We start from the raw sequence: 18,662 nt of genomic DNA, 5'->3' as shown, positions 1-18,662 counted from the left end.
GTCTCCCAACACGCATACGCAACTCTGAACTACCACTGTAGACAATGATCTTCTGCACCATATTATGATCAGTTAAAAAAACACTTAAGACATTTTTAAAAAATCTAGATCTTAGTGTAGTGGGATAAAACACCATAAACATGGAAATGTTTATTGCCCTTTACATGCCCTCAGCAAAATCCACATAAGAAAAAAATATTACCCACTTCTTGATGCATTTCCTAGTTAACTATAGAAAGTTTACTATATTCTCCAGATAACATGTGAATGCAATGCCACTTAAGAAATAAGAGACAGCAACAATCTGAGAATCTGAGAGAAACCTTTCATACAGTGAAGAACTAGAAAAAGAAAAAAAAAAAAACCTGAAAAAGCTCTCTCCACAGGGCTTTTTCCTTTAAAATTAATTCTTGATCTGTGGGCTTTTAGTAAGTAATGAATATCGTACCACCTAAAAAAAATATTGCAAATAATATATTATCTATATATTTTTTTTATATGTACGCAAATAAAATTTGGCAAAAATAGAACATTTAAAGTTAATATTTATCCTGTCAACGATAATTGCAGGCATAGCCATAAGGAAGCTCTTTTCTGCAGCAAGCATTCAGTGTGTTCACACTCTTAACGCTCTTAAACTCCAATTACTTCCAGTGGTAGAGTCAGTACCTTTTAAAATTATGCTTTGCTTGTGGTGAGAGCGAACAGTCACCATGCCACCCCAATGAACAATGCAGGACACAAAATAGTCCATGGATTTCTTGTCTGGCCTAACTAACTAGAAATCTAATTGGGGCAGATAAAAGCAAAATATGATAAATACAGTTATATGAGCCAGGAGGGAAAACAAGAAAAAAACAGTACGGGCTTATGCAGAAACAAACATAGGTACCTATCCATGTAGTGTTTCTACCCAATGCTTTAGTGAAATAACATTTTTTAATTACAAGTCTGCTATATTCTTTCTCATTAACAGGGTGGTTTCACAAGCCACTGAACTGTATTTTTGATGTTCATGATAACTATTCCTAACTCTTTGTGAACTACACTACTTAAATCCCCTCAAACGCCTGTTTATTTCTCTTGTAACATATTCCTACAGTGAGAGATTAACAGACACAGAGCAGGCCTACAGGCACTAAGAATGCAAATTAGCCTAATCTCAAGAAAACAAAATGTGCACTTAGCCATTAATATTTTTTATAATCACATCAAACATTAACATACCTAGTATTCAGTTTTATATAAATTAGTTCTTTTGTCAGATCTGCTTCTGAGGTTATCCAAAACCCAAACATAACATTAATTTTCTCTTCCAGGTCTGAATAATATTTACAGACATTAATGGTATATCCATTTCTACAATCATTCGAGACACATTATATAACTTTATTTTTTTTATTTGACAAGCAGCAGTATCATGTTCGTCTTTTTTTTTTTACATTTTAATGTAGATACAATTATTAGGTTATCTGTCATATTACAATATTTAGGGTTTTTGTTTTGGGTTTTTTTTGTGGGGTTTTTTGTGTTTTTTTATTTTTATTATTTTTTACTTTGTCTTAAGATACATTAAAAAACATCAACTGCAAACGTGAAAGGGGAGAAAAAAAAAAAGCATGGTACCCAACCAATTTTCCACATTTCAGCAATACTTCACTCATTCTTTTAGTAAAGTTTTAAGAAATGTCATAATGACATGAGCTTGAAATATCTATAGGCATTTTCATTGACGCTCATGACATGGCACTGGTGATGTTGTAAACAGCAGAAAAACAGGGGCTGCCAAGTGACCAATTATGGAGGCCCAGGCCTGCCTCTTCCCACAGGAACACACCAAACAGTGACAGCAATGATCTCCTTACAATCATACCTGCAGGATAGCAACATCATGCTACATAACTGTATTCGTCCGCAGAGGCCTGGCTTCGCTCTATGTACTGTTTGTCTATCAGAACTTCAATACACTTCTTAATCATGCTGATACTTGGGTTAAACCTAGCTCTTGATTGGCTAATTACCTGCAAAAGAAAGACAGGATTTTTGTGTTATTTGTATTTACAACAGTTACAACTGCTATAGAAATATTCACTAAGGGCTTTAAGGTAAATTCAGTACATTTTACTTTTAAAGTCAGGATTAAATAAACCTGGAATACTTCATTTATAATAATCAACAAAGCATCTCTATACATTAGCATTAGGACATGTCAGCTCATTGGTTCAGTTTGCTTGCATATTAACCAGATCTTTTCAGTTCTCTTCCTTGCCTAATTTGCCACAGTACAAATGAAGATAAATATCCAGGTTAAAAACGGACGTATTTTTTCACTACTACCACAGCTCAAGAAAAGTGAAAATTTTGTAAAAAAATATATGTGCCTTTCCATGCTGGCTTTGCTAACTGACTCCTCTTTCTGCGCTAGGTCCCTTTTATTTCTGTATATGTACTTTCATTATTCTGGAATATTTAGTCTATGGACTCCCAAATTTTGCTTGTGTTACAGCAGTCCTACTTGGAAATTAAATGCCTGAAGAATGTGTTCATCTTAGTTTTTGTAATAGTTTATACAATTATGAATGGTTAAAATACACTTGATTATATTTTTCAAAACTATCTCTAAAGTTGAACACAATTTGCTTCCCATCCATTGCCACTTTTGTTATAAGATAGTGAAGACATTTTCATTTAATAAAGATTTGTGAAACCTGTGTTTTCTTCATAGCATTACAAAGACACGTTTAGAAGACATGTAAGCAGTTACCTCACAAATTACCAAAAAAAATCTGACTATGTTACAATAAGACCTTATCCATTCTTGGTTTAAATAAGGTTTGAATATATTAAAATAATATATAATTTAAATACATTAAAAATGAAACCTATCCTCAGAGATTCCACAGCACTAGACAATCAAATTAGCAAGAAAAAAAAATAACTTTCCTTAGTCAGGAAGTTTGCTGAAAAGCACTAGATGAAATGACACTTTTCATTACACAAGACAGCCCACGTAGTAATCATTTTGTAAAGTTACACTACTTCATTGCTGTTGCAGCTGCCAGGATACGAGATGTGAGCTGGATCTGTTCCGATTTGTCTAAGTTCCAGCCCACGTAGTGCTGTGTACCTGGTCCTGGAAGGCACCGGAACTGCTCAGCTGCCTAGAAGGTGTAAGTGTAAGTGGGAGTCCCTCTACCACTGACCTCTTTTCCTATACAATTTGAGACTATCAGGATGAACCTCCCTTTCTTCAGTCACTGAAGATAGACCTATGGTTTGGTGAGTTCCATCTTGCTATGCTGGAACTTTGTAATACATAGAATAAAAAATTATTCATTGTAAAAACAAATCTATATATGCATCGTGGAAGAAACTGTCACTGCAGACAAAACTTTAGCTGTCTCTTAGTAGTTCTCAGTTTTGTACATTCTCTTGTAGAGAAGAGGAGGAAACTATGTAGCAACAGAACATGTATTATCTATTAACTTGGAAAAATTTTCAAACAAAATCTTACTACTAAATGTCACAATATATTTTGCCCATAGTTTCTCATTTGTTCTGTAGAGAAAGCGATTTTTATTTCAGCTGGATTTCCCGTTTTCTTTACAACTTTCTTCATTGGCTGGCTTTGTCCCAGCTCTAGAGCTTGCTGGAGCCCTCTGTGAGCCAACAGAGCTCACCAGGTAGAACTCACCCAGCAAAGCAAACAAAAACTTCAAAGAGTAAGTTTTGTTGGGCTAGCAGCCAAGGGTCTGGTATGTTCCACATCAGTACAAATGAAGAAACTTGGTGCTAACAAGCTAATAGTTCTGCTCCAATTTCACCCTTCAGTCCTACACTCAAAACTGATTGTCATTACCGTACTTCATGTATTTACTTAGGACAGAGAACAAAAGGCAAAAATTTGTATTGGTAAGGTTATTTTGGTTTTGTTTTATCAAAGATAATAGAAATAAGAAGGATGGATAGAAATAGTTGATGGTCAGAATAAAAAAAAAATAAATCTGGGAATGACTGCATTGACCTTTCCCCTCCACTAGTCCCACTGACCTCATTCATTTTAAGGGAAAAGCTACCTCGTCCTACAGCAACTGCAGCATGGCGCCAGAAGTAAAACTATCAGGGCATAACTAACACACAATTAACAATTCAGCAAAGACCACATGCTGACATATACGGGTCTACCAAGGGCCTCGAGTATTTTCTTGGACACCTCACCCTAAATGAAACATGTGGTGGTGCAGTCTGTTTAGAATCAGAGCTAACTGCATTAAGGCTATGAGCCTTTCAATCGTATCTCTAACAACAGTATAATCCTGTCCTTATATTTCAGAAAAAAATATTAATGAGGTGAAAAAATATTATCCATTCACAGTAAACAGACTTTCAAAAGATTCGTTTCAAAAGATTCATTCTTACTCCTCAAGAAGTCTGACTACAAATTTTAAGTGAATATATTATATATAAGTATATATTAATAAGCAATTGATAAATTAAATATGTATAAATTTCTATTTTACATTTATATAGCTTATATATCACATAATAAATTAGATCTATATAGACATCATGATAAAAGTAACAATATCACTATAATTAGTAACAATGTCACAATTAAATAAGAAATAAAAAAACCCTCTTGACAGCAAATCAAATCTTACTACAAAATTAACGGGAAAAAAAGGAAGTTGGACAGACAAGTAGGTAGTTATGCATATTCTGAAAGTTTAACAGAAGTGGTGGTTACTCATTTTTAATAAAGGTCAGTCTTATGAGAAAGCTGAGCATGTTCAACCTAGAACCACCTGGCAGTTCAGCCTTATTCATACAACATGAAGCAAAACAAGTTAGTGAGCTCAGTGCAGACATAACTAGGTAAAATTTCTACTTCGCATGACATTTTCATCTTTGTGTTTATGCATTAACAATACAAAAACCCATCTCCCCACAATTTGCTGTAAAACCTGGCAATAATTTCTGAAGTGACAAAGAGTATATCTGTATCCCAGACTGTAGAGAAGACACCTAACATTTTAAAGAACCAAGTTCACGCCTCAGTAACAGTTTAGTTGAGGCAGAATGGAGATCGGCACAAATTAATTCAGTGTGCAAAAAAAGAAGGAAAAATTAACCTTAGTAGACTTTTGTACTGCTTCCCCTTATTGCTTAAGGTTTCACAATTGCTCATTTAAGGCTACATCAGGTCCCCACACCATATTGCAGCATAGATAGCAATTATTTAGAAGCCCAGCCTACAATTTTAAATTCTCTAATCCATGTAGGATACAAGTGCATTCAAAATTGAGAGTTAAAGACTAAATGATAAAGGACAAGATTTTCAAAAATGTCATATATTTAGTTTAAAACTAGCGTAAGAAAACATTACAGGTAGAGGTGGCTGGTGACAGATAAATGGAGCACCAACTTTAGTTTTTAACTGAATAACAATCAAAATATCCACCTTTCCTGCAAAGCATGAAAAAGCTCCTGATGTTAATAGAGCATACTATTCTGCAAGAGTACTGCAAGACCAAAATGCAGCAGAGGCATGTCAGATAGTGCCCCTTGAGTAAAACAACGGAAGAAGAAACCAGAGAGGATTATTTTTTTCTGAAACATAACAATTTGTAACCTATTCCACCCTTATAAACTGGTCTCAAGCAAATTACACTTTGAAAACTTTTCCTAAGAATTTAAGAGTAGGGAGAAAAAAAGCATTTTCAAAGATGAAACAGGGCTTGCCTACCATTTTCTACTTTTAACTGTAAATTCTTACAGGATTTCATTGTAATTGCATGGAGATGGTTTAAGTAAACAGGAAACCAAATAACCAAAGATTCTGAGAATAACGAGGACTTCTGCTGCCTCATCTTTTAGGTATTTAAAATCAGATTTCTTGAATTAAGCTTGCTTTCAGAATACTTGTGTACAAGCACTATTTCAAAACCCAAAAGCTTTAAGACGTCCTACATTGCAAGTTCTGGGCTTACAAGCTCTGTGTAACTGCTTATTTTTTTTAGGAAGTAAAAATCAGAGTGCCCAGTGTGGTAAACTATTTCCTTCATGACCACAAGACAGAAAGCACACAGCAGATCTCAAAATGACTGAACACCTCTCTACCTCCTCCGCAGAAATCTTTATTCTCTCTCCCACCACTTGCTGTGAGGCTATCCAGCAAGGCTCACGAGACACAAGGATGAATTAGATTGAAGAAGGAATGCCTTGAAAGGCTGAGAAAACTAAAACTGGGAACTGATAGGTAGGAGCAAAGATTAGGTTGGAGTAAGAAATACAATCAGGCAGGCAACTCGCATAGATGGCAAAGTGAGAGAGAAATGAAAGAAATAGCACTTCCATCCTAGCCCATCTGTGATAGTTCACATATCATTAACCTGGAAACTAAAAAAACCTAGATAACTGTACCACTTAATGGAAACCGGAGATTAAGTAGTGAATGTCTACGTACTCAAACAACCTCCAAAATTCAAGCCATGAATTAGAATAAAATCACAATTACAGCTCCAAATTGGGTAGCTGCTTCTGTGGAGATTCCATACCTAGAATATCCATACTCAGGTCTTCAACTGAACCTATAGCTCTGGCCATGATTCTTAAATGATACATCTGTTGGCACAGAACCAGCCAACAGGAAAGACAAGCACAGAGGCACTGAATGCTTTAGTGCTAAGACACATTTACAAGACTGAGGGATCACAGCTAGTGCTCCAGTACTGCAGTTCAAAGCAGACTCCAATGAAATTCTCACCAGTTTCACTGAGGTATTAGTTTTGACATGGGAGAGTTTTGTGAGATCTTTTACCCAATTAACCTGAATATTTTCATCAAATTACGCTGAACAGGATTTTCTCTTACCTCCTGAATAAGAGCATTATGTCGCAACACTTTACGTGCTTTCATGATACGAACTATAGCAGCTTGAAGATACATTTTTCTGTCTTCATCTACAGCACTTCTGGTCTGCTCCATCTCCTGCGACACAGGAAGAACAGTAATGCTTAAAATATAGCAAGATCAATAAAAGTGACATATTCATAAAAAATGACACTGCATAAAAGTCTCTTTAACCTATACTTTAATAAAAGTGGTCAAGTAATACAAAAATCTAGGTGAAGTTCAATTCCAGGCAAAGTACTTCCGTAACTCAAGAATACCAGGTTTCATGAACATCAGCAGGAAGGTAGGAGAGACACATCCAAACCAGCATTTTTGTTAGGGAGAAAGGCAGGCAGAATTTACTATAACATATCAAGTTTGGCAGCACTTGTATCTCTTGTACAAAATCTTGTGTCTTAGGAGATACAGAGGGAACGTGGATTAACACCACCAGAGTTAATTATAGTTGCCAGAGGACACAAAACCATAGGAAAACAGTCAATTGGTTCTGCGGTTCCTGGAATAAGTTGCTTTTATAAACACCATCATCAACAAAAAAAGTCTCATTAGATAAGACAAGCTAAATGTCAATCCCATTTTACTACATAGAGGAATAGCTCTCGTTTATCTCTTCCTTGTACTTTCTTATTCCCTATTCCATCTTCTCCTGCCTAAGTTATAATTGCAAAAAAATCTGCAGTGCTTAAGCTTTAAACTTAAACCATTTCTCTACAGTGATGTAAATCTTACACAGGGACTCTTACATCTGTTTACACCAAACCAATACAATTAATTTGATTTTAGAAAAATAAGCTTCCTAAGGCTGTTCAAGCTAGATACACCAAAGAATACTTGCCTGTGGTGTGTCTTTCTGCATTGATGTAGTAATTTTAAATTTTGTTCGTTTACTGCTGAAGTTCATATTTAATGAAAACGTAGACTCTGCCTCTATGTCTTCCTGCAATAAAGAATCTTTTTAAAAAAACAGAAATGGAAGCAGAAAATGATAACAATTTACTTTGAGAAATCACAGGTTGGGGCTTGCATATGTACAAACAATTTTAGATTTGTAGTTGGAAATTCTAAAATGCCAGTTGAGTTGAACCAGGTCAATTTTTTAAGCTACAGCTTAACTAGCCTAGAAATCAAGTCTGTTTCAGAAAACACTATAAAGAACTCTGACTCACACAAATTTTGCTAACAAGCCAATACAACTAACACAACTTCTGGTTTAATACTTCAACTGCTTATCTTAGTTGCAAACACTATTCATTTAAACTCATTTTCTCCCTGCAAAGAAAAGTAGGATTTGCATTTTATGTCAGAACCACAAGAGCTGTTGCCTTCACAACTACTACTAAGGTTGCTTTCCAGAACTTAAGGAAAAACATCTCAGTATTTTGTTACATTATAATAGCAACTGCATCTATCTGTATGTTTCTAATTTTTTCCTGTCAGAATCTCAATTCTTTTCCACATGCAAAAGTCTGTTTCTTTCAATAAATGGTAATTATTCCCTGCAGCCCAAACATCTTTATGTTCAACTAACAGGACGACTTGACCAATCTTTGCAGTTTCCATGCAAGAGTCTGTACAAGTATTACCAATTTTCAGTAGAATAAAGTTACTGAGCTTCTCTGACCTTGGAATCCTGTGAAACTGTGGTTGTCTCAAGTGCAAATACTTTAGTAAACACTGCCAATATTTATCTGAATATATATGCAAAACAACAGTAATTCTGACTCTATATTCTGCCACAAATATTATTTATTACAATATTTTGTATTATCCAGGCATAGTATAGAAAAAGGGCAAAGATCAACAGCTTTAAAAAATATAAGCTAACTTAAAATTTTACCATTATTCTACTTAAATGGCTGAGTATAAACCAAAATAAATTGTGTTGTGGATGAACTCAAAAAGCATGATTCTAGTGAACCAATAAAGATTTTGCCAAAAGTTTCTTTATTTCTTCCCCCCTTTAAAAACAACAAACAAAAGCAAACTACAACATTTAATACACTGTGCTTTTGTGTGTGGCTCAGATACAGTTAAAGAGAAGTTAGTGTATTATATAATTTCACTGCTTATGCTACTAAAGTTCACTGGCTTATTCAATAAGTAAGCTGACAGACTGTCTATAGAGATCTGCTTTCATCTTGCTGGATGGAGTGCAAAGAAAACAGAATTAGCAAAAATGTCTGAATACAACAGTCTGGACGTTAAAGAATCAGAAAACGCAGTCGTAAATGTTAAAAGGTAAAAGGGTTGGAAAGCTGTATCATTCACTCTTCAATGACATATGCTTAAAGAAACTGGGTAAACCTTATAAAACAGACATAAATAAATGTAAATCCTTTAAATAATGGGCAACTTTCTAAGATTATGAGAAGTCTCACTGTTTTCTGTAATAGCTCCCAGTGTTATATTTCACCCATGGTTTAACAGACATCTTCCCAGCCACTGTTCCAACCTGAGCTCATTTCTAGATAATGGAAGCATGTCCTATGCTTCAGCCAAGCATCAGATCTTCCTTGTGATCTCACTTTCCATTTTCTAACATTTTCCTTGTTAAAAAAAAAAAGCAGCGCTCAGAGCAGCTTTGGATTTCTCCTTGTAAGTGAAGTGAACAGCTTATCTCAGGTTTCTTCTGCCTGACACTGTCTGAATAATGGGCTTTCTAGGCTAGCTGAAAGCACATGCTAAAGTTTGTATGGTATGCACAGGCACTTCTGCAGTGTTTCTTACACAACAGGTATCTGTAACCTTCACTGTATGGGCAAGAGGGTAACTGGTTTCACATAGGTCATACAGAAGTATGAGGCAGAGTCAGAAACAGAACCTGTATCAACCATTGCCTTAACCACAAACAAAGCTCAGATATGACTGGAATTCCATGAAACTCATGGAATGACAAGAGTTTGGCAAATTGCAGCAAAAATCCTCTCACACAAGCCCTCCTTGCTCTCTTTCCTCCTCCTGTAATATGCCAGCCAGGAAGAATATGGTTGCTGTTACACATCGGGATTAAGGGGCTGGAAGTATATATATATATATATATTATTTCTTTAGTATCTCTCTAAGACTTTTTGGGTTACTACACTCCCTTCCATGATTCAGTACAACTTTGAAAGTGGCATCTTTAAATACTGTCCCCCTCCAACAGCAGTGAATTTAAATATGGATGAAATACAACAGAAACAATAAACATTCCTAGCATTATTACCTTTTCAGCATACCATGTGGTTATAGGCATAGAGAGCCTATATGACATTGATAGTTTACTTCCTCCTGTACCTTTCCTCACAAATACAGATTTTTAAGTTTTCACAAGGATCAGTAATACAGCTTAGGAAAAAAAAAAACCACAAAACCCAGCGGATTCTTTTATATTAAAAAAAAGCCCTCAACAAATATTACAATCACAAGACTGAAAACAGGAAACTTTTTAATATCATTACTGCATACCTTGTCTGAGTCATGGTTGATCATTTTGACATCAAGTAAGGATTTGATGGTTTTTGTCAGTTCCTTCTCATTCATTTGTGTACTATCCTGAAGCTCCTTGTAACTGACAGTTTCACTGTTGTTGAAGGCAAGCAACACTGCCATTTGGTATGTCGTGACCATGGCTACATAAGGTTTGCACAAATAATTCATTTTTACTTCACCTGTAATGATACAAATAGCACTTTATAAACTGATGGAATGTGCTGAAAAGTCATCTGAAGCCTAAGTCCTAGAGCTCCTCATACATTTCCAGACATTCAATTCACACCTAAGTATGCGTTTAACACCTGGAATGGGAAGACAAAAACTGATGTTGTGAATTCACACATATAGAATGTGGTCTGCAACAAAAGAACCCTCTGATTAACTATGAATACTAGAGCAATAGTGTCCTCAATTAAAAAGGAAACCTACAGTGTTGAATTTGAATAATACAAAATAATTTATAGTACTAAAAAAAGCAAATTCCAAATAGCCTCAATGCATTGCAAAGCATAAACTTCAATTAGTAATAGCTTTACACAGAATCACAGAATAATGATTGCAAGAAAGTTGTTCCAAGGATTCTTTTTTTTAAAAGACTTGTCTATTACAATTTTTTCACAATGTTCTTACATTCTTTAAATTCCCCTGAAATTCAAAAATGAAAGAAAAAAAGGAAAACGCACTGAACAAATCTGCCTGAAAGCAGATTTAGATTTTATGTGTGAAGGTGAGTGTGAGTCAGCAGCAATCTTCTTTTACCAGAACTAAATTTTCATTACATCTTGTTGCATGCTAGTTTGGTTTTCACCTCCGTGTAATATGTTGTGGTGCTCAGTCCTTAAAGTCTGATACCGAAAGCACTTGGAATAAAATATGATTGACTGATACTTACTAAACTACGCTACAACTTTACATCTCTCTCCTGTTTTTTAACATAAATATCTATATATTAAATATAAACATAAGCAAATATATATGTGTGTTTACTTAGATACTTACATAGCATAGTATAATACATATTCTTAAAATTATTTAATATTCAGCTAAGGGACATCTGATATTATAGAAAAAATTCCAGGGCAATTACTAACGCAGCAGTTCTGCAGTGCTATGTTATAGTTAGGAATGTAAAACTCTGGTTTTTCTTGTATTTAATATATCACAGAAAACACACACAAGTTTACAAAACAAATTCTGGAAATACTAAGCAGCAAATATTCAATGAATTTATAAGGTAAAGTCAGTCAATTGACTTTCCAACCTCAAAGTCTGTTGCCATTTGAAAAGCCCTTCTAACAAATAACTGTCAGTTGTATAGAGCATAAGTTTAGCAAAGCACTTTTTTTACCTGTACAAAGATAATGTAACCAAGTAAGCTTCCTTCCACTAAAATGCTGACTGTAAAATAATTCAAACTGTAAAACAAAATGAACTTCAATTAGCCAAACATATAACTACTTACAATAGTTTATTATCACACTACTGTCGCAGTGAATACCGGTTTTACATTCACCATATTGGATGCAAACATTGCAGATCAATTCAATACAGCATTTTCCTTTAGAAGACAGGTGATGACTGAACATCAGTCTTCTACTAAACTATTTGAACATATATTATCACTTGATGACTAAATCAAAAAGATTGTTGACACATTCATAATCTCAAAGCATAAAATACTGTAGTTAAACTGTGTTCCAAAGTAGTATCAATTCTTCTGCATTTAAAAGCATTTCTAGGAGGTTTTAGCAATCAATCTTGTTAGGTTTTATTATGCTGTTCCTTCCATTTCAATATAAAACAAGCGCATTTTTATTTTTTCACCTTGTTGAAATCAATCTATATTGGCCAATAAGGCCAACAGCATCCTGGCTTGTATCTGAAACAGTCTGGCCAGCAGGACAAAGGGCAGTGATTGTCCCCCTGTACTGGGCACTGGTGAGGCCGCACCTCAATCCCTGTGTTCAGGTTTGGGCCCCTCACTGCAAGAAAGACATGGTGGTGCTGGAGCATGTCCAGAGACGGGCAACGGGGCTGGTGAAGGTCTGGAGCACAAGTCTGATGAGGAGCAGCTGAGGGAACTGGGGTTGTTTAGCCTGGAGAAGAGGATGCTCAGGGGGGACCTTGTTGCTCTCTACAACTCCCTGACAGGAGGCTGTAGGCAGGTGGGGTCCGTCTCTTCTCCCAGGTAACAAGTGACAGGACAAGAGGAAACTGCCTCAGGTCGCACCAGAGGAGTTTTAGATTGGATATTAGGAAAAACTGGAACAGACTGCCCAGAGAGGTGGAGGAAGCACCATCCCTGGAGGTGTTTAAAAAAAACATACAGATGTGATTTAGTGATGGACTTGAAGTCCTGAGTTAACAGTTGGACTTGATGATCCCAAAGGTCTTTTCCAACCTAAATGATTCTATGATTCCATGACTTTGATATCCTATTTAAAATAAATTCAGAAAATAAGTTTTACCTATTTTTTTAACAACATCCTTCAAAAGCATAAACTTTCAGTTAACATGTATTTCCCACTGTCAGCTACATATTGACTTTCATGCCAAAACTCATCTTACATTCCTGAACATATTTTTAGTGGGAACTCCAAAAGAGCAAGTTTGAAAGTAGGCCCAATTTTTGCCACCTTCCAATTTGGGTTTCGTTCTAGACACATCTACACAATTTGTAAACATCTCCAAATCAGGAACTGACTACAGATCCTCAAATTTCTGTTGAAACCTTCCAAAACCTATTTTCACAAAGAAGAACACATTTATGATTTAGGAAATAACATTTCAAAGCTGTGCCGACACCCCAAAACCTGAAGCATCCCCTCAAAATCAGTATTTTAAAAATGCTATATGCAAAATTGGCATTAGTAGTAATGCTAATTTCTTCCATCTTTTTTTGATTTTTACATGAATTTCTTGTCATTATGAGAAATGCTATATCAATCATTCTGGAAAGTGGGTTTTTTTCCCCGATACTGAAGCTATACAAAGACAAACAAATATAATAGGAGAAGAGGAATATGAAAAAAAAAATCTCTAATCAAGAAAAGGTCTTAAAAACAACTTTAAAATTCCCCTCCTCTTTAAGAAATGAAGTTTTTTGTTTTGTGCAAGTGAAAATCAGCTATGCAGTTTAAAATGTGGCACTACAGTGCACAAGTTTGGTCACTGTAAATGAGACCACTTTCCAGAAGACTCTAGGAATGTAATTCCTAGAAGATTCTTTCAAAGGTGTATTTATGTACATGTAAATGTTGTTTTCACTAACGGAGAATAAGAGAAGGAAGGGCATAAGTGATCTGCAGACTGTGATAAGAAAAATCAAATTTATACAGAAGCACAAAATCAATCTTGTATTTTATATAACGCACCATTCCTGTCATTCCTGGAAACTAGCAGGTACATTCCTGGAAATGAGCACGCAATAGAGAGTAAGAAAAAGCCCTAGGAGATGAAATGAAGCAGTGGATTTTGAAGAACAATTAAAGATATTCCAGAACATTTTAGAAAAAAAAATAAATAATCTTTTGAGGACATGGCTTCCAGCTTACTTATTCTGTGGGCTAAAATGATGCAGGAAAGTTACTCTGACATGAAGGAAAAAGACTAAAGTGAAAGTTTTCTGCAAGGCTTGTAAAAATCAAGATTTTATTTTAACATATGTAATACAAGAATCTGATCATTTTGCTTGTAAGGAGAAATATAAAAATGGGGATTTTTCAGTAGCATTCTAGTAGCTATGGCATTCTTTTGGCTGTCCTCTGAAAATGACTGAAATTTTGCTGAAAATCCAACAGAAAAATTCAAATATAAATCTTAATCATACATATTAGCCCTATAGCCAAGAGGAACAAATCTGACAATACTAAGGGCAAGTGTCTGCTAAACCTTAGTTTTAGTATGTAAGGTTGGGTTTGGTTTTTTGTTTTTGTTTTTTTTTAATAAAATCAGAGATTTTGCGTTCATACTTCCTATCCAAAAGAAAGAAAATATGGCTTGCAGACAAAACCTAATCTAAGGTCTAACTACTTTCTAGTAATGAGAAAAACTTAAACAGATTCAAAGAACTATTCCTTAAAATGGGATCAAACCTCCCTAAACACCATGTAGCCAACACTCTGTACATATCAATTTGGCTTACTCTCACTTGCTCTGGCAACTCTGGTTAACATCGAAGGAAAATGCAAGAGGCAATTTTGACCTCTTTAAGAATCAGGTGGTTTTCCACACATAAGCTTACATAATATCAAACCCAGTATTTATATACCATTCAAATAAATACGTAGTTACAGAAGCTCCAGCAGTCTCAGAGCCTGAAAAAGCTGTTAAACACTTTGCCCGGTTACAGAGGTACTGCCATACTTTGGAGTGCAATTGCAAAATGTTGTTTCCTTTCTAAATCCTGGCCAGAATCCTGAGATAACTTTCATTCATGGGTCAAATGATGAAATCTGACAGTAAAGACTGACATTGTCAATCTTTCAAAGACTCCACAAGGTCATGTTCTGTTTCCTCAGGGAATTTTAATTTAGCACATTAATTCTAGCTAGGTGACACATGAGTAAGTTTGCTCCTTTCAAGTGGCAGAACAGCGAAGTTAGGCAAGCAACCCAGACTCTGAGCTGCTTCTGATAGGCAAGTAGATAACAATATTCCAACTGAGGCACAACTGACAATACTCCTATTTTACAACCACTAACAACAGCAAAATGTCATTAATCACCTTCTGTGGATCCCATAGTATGGGTTGGAAAGTAAATTATTACATTGCTATAACCAACTGCCACTTAAGACACTGGAAATAAAAGCAGAATAAATAGTTCTAGTACTTAGTAGCAATACATGGAAAAGCTCCTTCACCACAGAAACAAAAATTTGTCATTATAATTTACATCAGACAGCAATTTAAGGTATAAAAACTGCTTTAAAAAAATCTGTTATGTCCAGTAATATGAAATTTTTATTGCCTAAAATGTATTTCACCATTAAATACACTTTAGCAAAGATCAACACACACATTCTGTATTTTAACGCAAACATTGTACACGTAACATTTGGAACACAATAATATAATAAACAGTAATAAAATATTGCATCTCTACAAAGCAAAAATAATGACATAAAAAGAGAATATTTGACTAAAGTAAAACTTCTACTGCTTTGAGAATTCATAAAGAAGAAAGCTTGATTTTGAATGGCTCCTATGAAATACAGGACAAGAGACCTGTATGTGCATTTTAATCTGCTATTAAATCTGTTCAGATTTAGTATTAGAAACAAAATCTTCTTTTATCTAAATATTAGGAATCTGTTTTAAAGCTAAGAAACAACCCAGTTCATTTGATTTTATTTATTATCTCCCTCATCAATCATGAAGTGTAGAAGACAGATGTGAAAAAAGAAAAGCTATGCAAATAGATACATAAATTCAGTAAGTCATTTGGGCGACCCTTCCAAATTTCATATGGACTGCAAACAGGATAGCCATGATTAACAAAGAAAATGAAGCAGCTCAGGTTTTTCTCTGTTGATGACCTTTTATTTGGAGTTAATTTACATTTTCCACACATTTACAAGAAGCCTCCTACTAACCTACCATCTGTACACTTTTTTCCAGTTCCTGAGGAATTGCAAATGTAGAAGAAGGAGCCTGAGTTAGAGGCCATGCACCAGCCTAAAGGTATTGGGAAAAATAAAAGCATTAACATTTTCATACAGCATATACATGAAGAAAAAAATAACACTATTGAACAGGTCTATAGTGTATACTATGTCATCAGACAACCACTTTAAACCAGGAGTTCTACCGCTCATTTTTTAACTCTCATTATGCGTGCCCCACTGAGGTATTAATTCGAGACAAGAACACAAGGCATTTTACATCACTATTGTTTAGTGTGCTAGTGGGTTAATTTTCAAAAGAAACACTAGGAAAATAAATTATTCTACAATGATCACAAGGTGTCAGTTTCCATATGAGAAGTATTCCGTTAGAAAACTTGTTCGCTTGTTATCAAAACACAAAAATTAAGTACAAATAACTCAACAGTAATAAACATACATTAGTACCTGTAGAACATATATCTGAAAACTAATTCCCAAATCTATAATTGTGTCCTGGTTTTTGATGAAGTTGTTGAATTTATTGTTGAGATCAGCACTAACACTCATGTCTGTATACATCCGGTGGAGCTTGCTGGTAAATTCATAACCACAGGCTTGCTGTGAAGAAAGATTGTAACAGGTTTCACAGTGAAAACAGTACTTATTGTATAATATTATGCCCATTCATTACCAAAAATATGAAAATCTAGTCAGCAGAAGTGTTGTTATAATATTTACAGAGAACATTAGTTACAATAGAAAACAAACATTTAAAAGAAAATTATCAGATTTATTTTAGTTTCACTTTCAATTTCATAAAATAATTGTTCATATAAATGAACGTACAGAAAGACAGAGCTATTTTATGGTATTCCTTGATACTTCTATAATGTAAAGCATGAATTATTTAAACACACTTAAAAGAAGTACTCAAAATCTCATAAAAATCTCAAATGCCTAGGTGATAACTTGATCAAGAAATTAGTTTTTCTTTTCAGCTGCTGGAAACAGGATCTACTGATTGCTATGTAATCTCTGGCACCCTCTGCTGCTCCCAGTCAACATTACATACACCTATGTACGTTTATTCTGCATTAGAAGAATTATTACATTACCTTTAGTTTATTAATCATGGCTTCTTCAGAATCCATAGACATAGACAAACCATGAATTAATCTTTTTGCCAACATTCTGGCATAGAACTGCATTTAAAAAAAATCAGATATGAGGATTTTCAAAAGCATAACCACATTCTTCAAGTATACTTTAAGCGCAACATTTTAACATTTTCTGAGTATCAGAAGTTACCTTTTGGAATACATCTTTGTCATCAATGTATTTGAAAACAGTAATGAAACTTGTAAGCTTGTCTTCTACTTCATTCTCTGTCATTCCTTTTGCTGACTTCTTCAACAAGTTGTCACAGTACTTGGCCAGCTCAAGTTAAAAAAAGAAAAAACAAACCCAAACCTACTTGTCAAGCTTGAGAACAAATGTATGCCAAGGTATTCCAAACTTCTACACAAAAGTTAATACATGAAATAAGTCACAGCCTACAGTCTCATGTTCTATTACAAGGGCTGTATTCATAGGTAAACAATACATACTACATGCACAGAAAATACAAATTATTTATCAAAAATTACAATTGTACCAATTTTGTACACACACAAAACATGCATATAGGTTATTTATGACTGCTGAAATACACACCTGAGGCTGACTTAGTGTGAGAAACAGATATTCATGTGATGGGCCCTATGCCAATCTGTTTGACAGTTACACAAAATTATTATTACTTTTTACAATAAGTATCGCTTACCAACTCAGGTGCTTTGCAGATCGACTTGGGCTCCCTATAGTTAACTACTGATGTCAAAGCCTACATAGGAACACAGAGCAAAGAGGAAAAATGTAAATGACTTGAAACTTTTATGAAATTTGAAGAAATCAAAAATTGTTCAGGGCAATTGTTCAGGATCTCAGAGCCTATAAAACTGAACTACACAAAAGGGAATCAAAAAAGAAACAATGAATAAAAGTGTTTGAACCACTGCTCTCTGAGAATTTGTGTGCTGAAAATTTTTAAGTTGAGATTTAAGTAAAAGTGGAAAGAGTAAAGGAACAGAAGTTAATTGCAAAAAGCAGAAGAACAAATTAAGTTCTGAGTAGAAACTTAATTGTAAAAGTATGAAGATCTTGGTATACCACAATATATATGGTCCAAAAGTACAGATGGAAAGAAACTGAGGAATAATTGCAGATCAAGCAGTATACCAACAGCAGTTTACATGTAGAGCACATATCTTGAGCTGAAAAACATATGGTGTGCTCCCAACAGCAAAAAATGGAAAGAACTTGCGGTTATTGGATTTTTCAATAAAGAGGAGAAAAAATACTGTTGAAAGTGGAAATTCAGAGCAGTGTAGTACAAAAAAATACCGTAGCTGAAGAAAACCTGAATATAATGAAAAAGAAAAGGAAGGAGAGAACAGCAGTTTAGAAATGGAAATAAACAGATATCAAAATCATTGAGATTAGTTTCTAAACTACATATCACACAAATTAACATTTTAAACTAATACTGATCCGAAAATATTGCATGACCATAGCTCCTAGGAATTAATAGTTCCTTCTATGGAAGGAAACGATTATTGTAAAGAAGA

General features: G+C 34.7%; 1 protein-coding gene across 4 annotated transcripts in view; it reads right to left on the bottom strand.

Annotated features, from left to right (window-relative positions):
- Positions 1 to 1,522: 1,522 nt before the first annotated feature.
- Positions 1,523 to 18,662, bottom strand: part of CUL2 (cullin 2) — a 52,364-nt gene continuing 35,224 nt past the window's right edge. For all 4 annotated transcript variants that reach the window (XM_055708294.1, XM_055708293.1, XM_055708296.1 and 1 more), the window contains 10 exons: positions 17,819 to 17,878; positions 17,305 to 17,433; positions 17,112 to 17,198; positions 16,462 to 16,614; positions 15,989 to 16,066; positions 11,738 to 11,804; positions 10,363 to 10,565; positions 7,751 to 7,852; positions 6,874 to 6,990; positions 1,523 to 2,021 (listed from right to left, as the gene is read on the bottom strand). In XM_055708294.1, coding sequence (XP_055564269.1) covers positions 1,890 to 2,021; positions 6,874 to 6,990; positions 7,751 to 7,852; positions 10,363 to 10,565; positions 11,738 to 11,804; positions 15,989 to 16,066; positions 16,462 to 16,614; positions 17,112 to 17,198; positions 17,305 to 17,433; positions 17,819 to 17,878 — 1,128 coding nt within the window. In that variant the 3' untranslated portion in view covers positions 1,523 to 1,889. The remainder of the gene's footprint in view (positions 2,022 to 6,873; positions 6,991 to 7,750; positions 7,853 to 10,362; positions 10,566 to 11,737; positions 11,805 to 15,988; positions 16,067 to 16,461; positions 16,615 to 17,111; positions 17,199 to 17,304; positions 17,434 to 17,818; positions 17,879 to 18,662) is intronic.

The sequence above is a fragment of the Falco cherrug genome, chromosome 4 (genome assembly GCF_023634085.1).
Source record: "Falco cherrug isolate bFalChe1 chromosome 4, bFalChe1.pri, whole genome shotgun sequence".
Lineage (NCBI taxonomy): Eukaryota > Metazoa > Chordata > Aves > Falconiformes > Falconidae > Falco > Falco cherrug.
The sequence above is the reverse complement of the archived record's forward strand: the minus strand, read 5'-3'. Positions and strand labels throughout refer to the sequence as shown.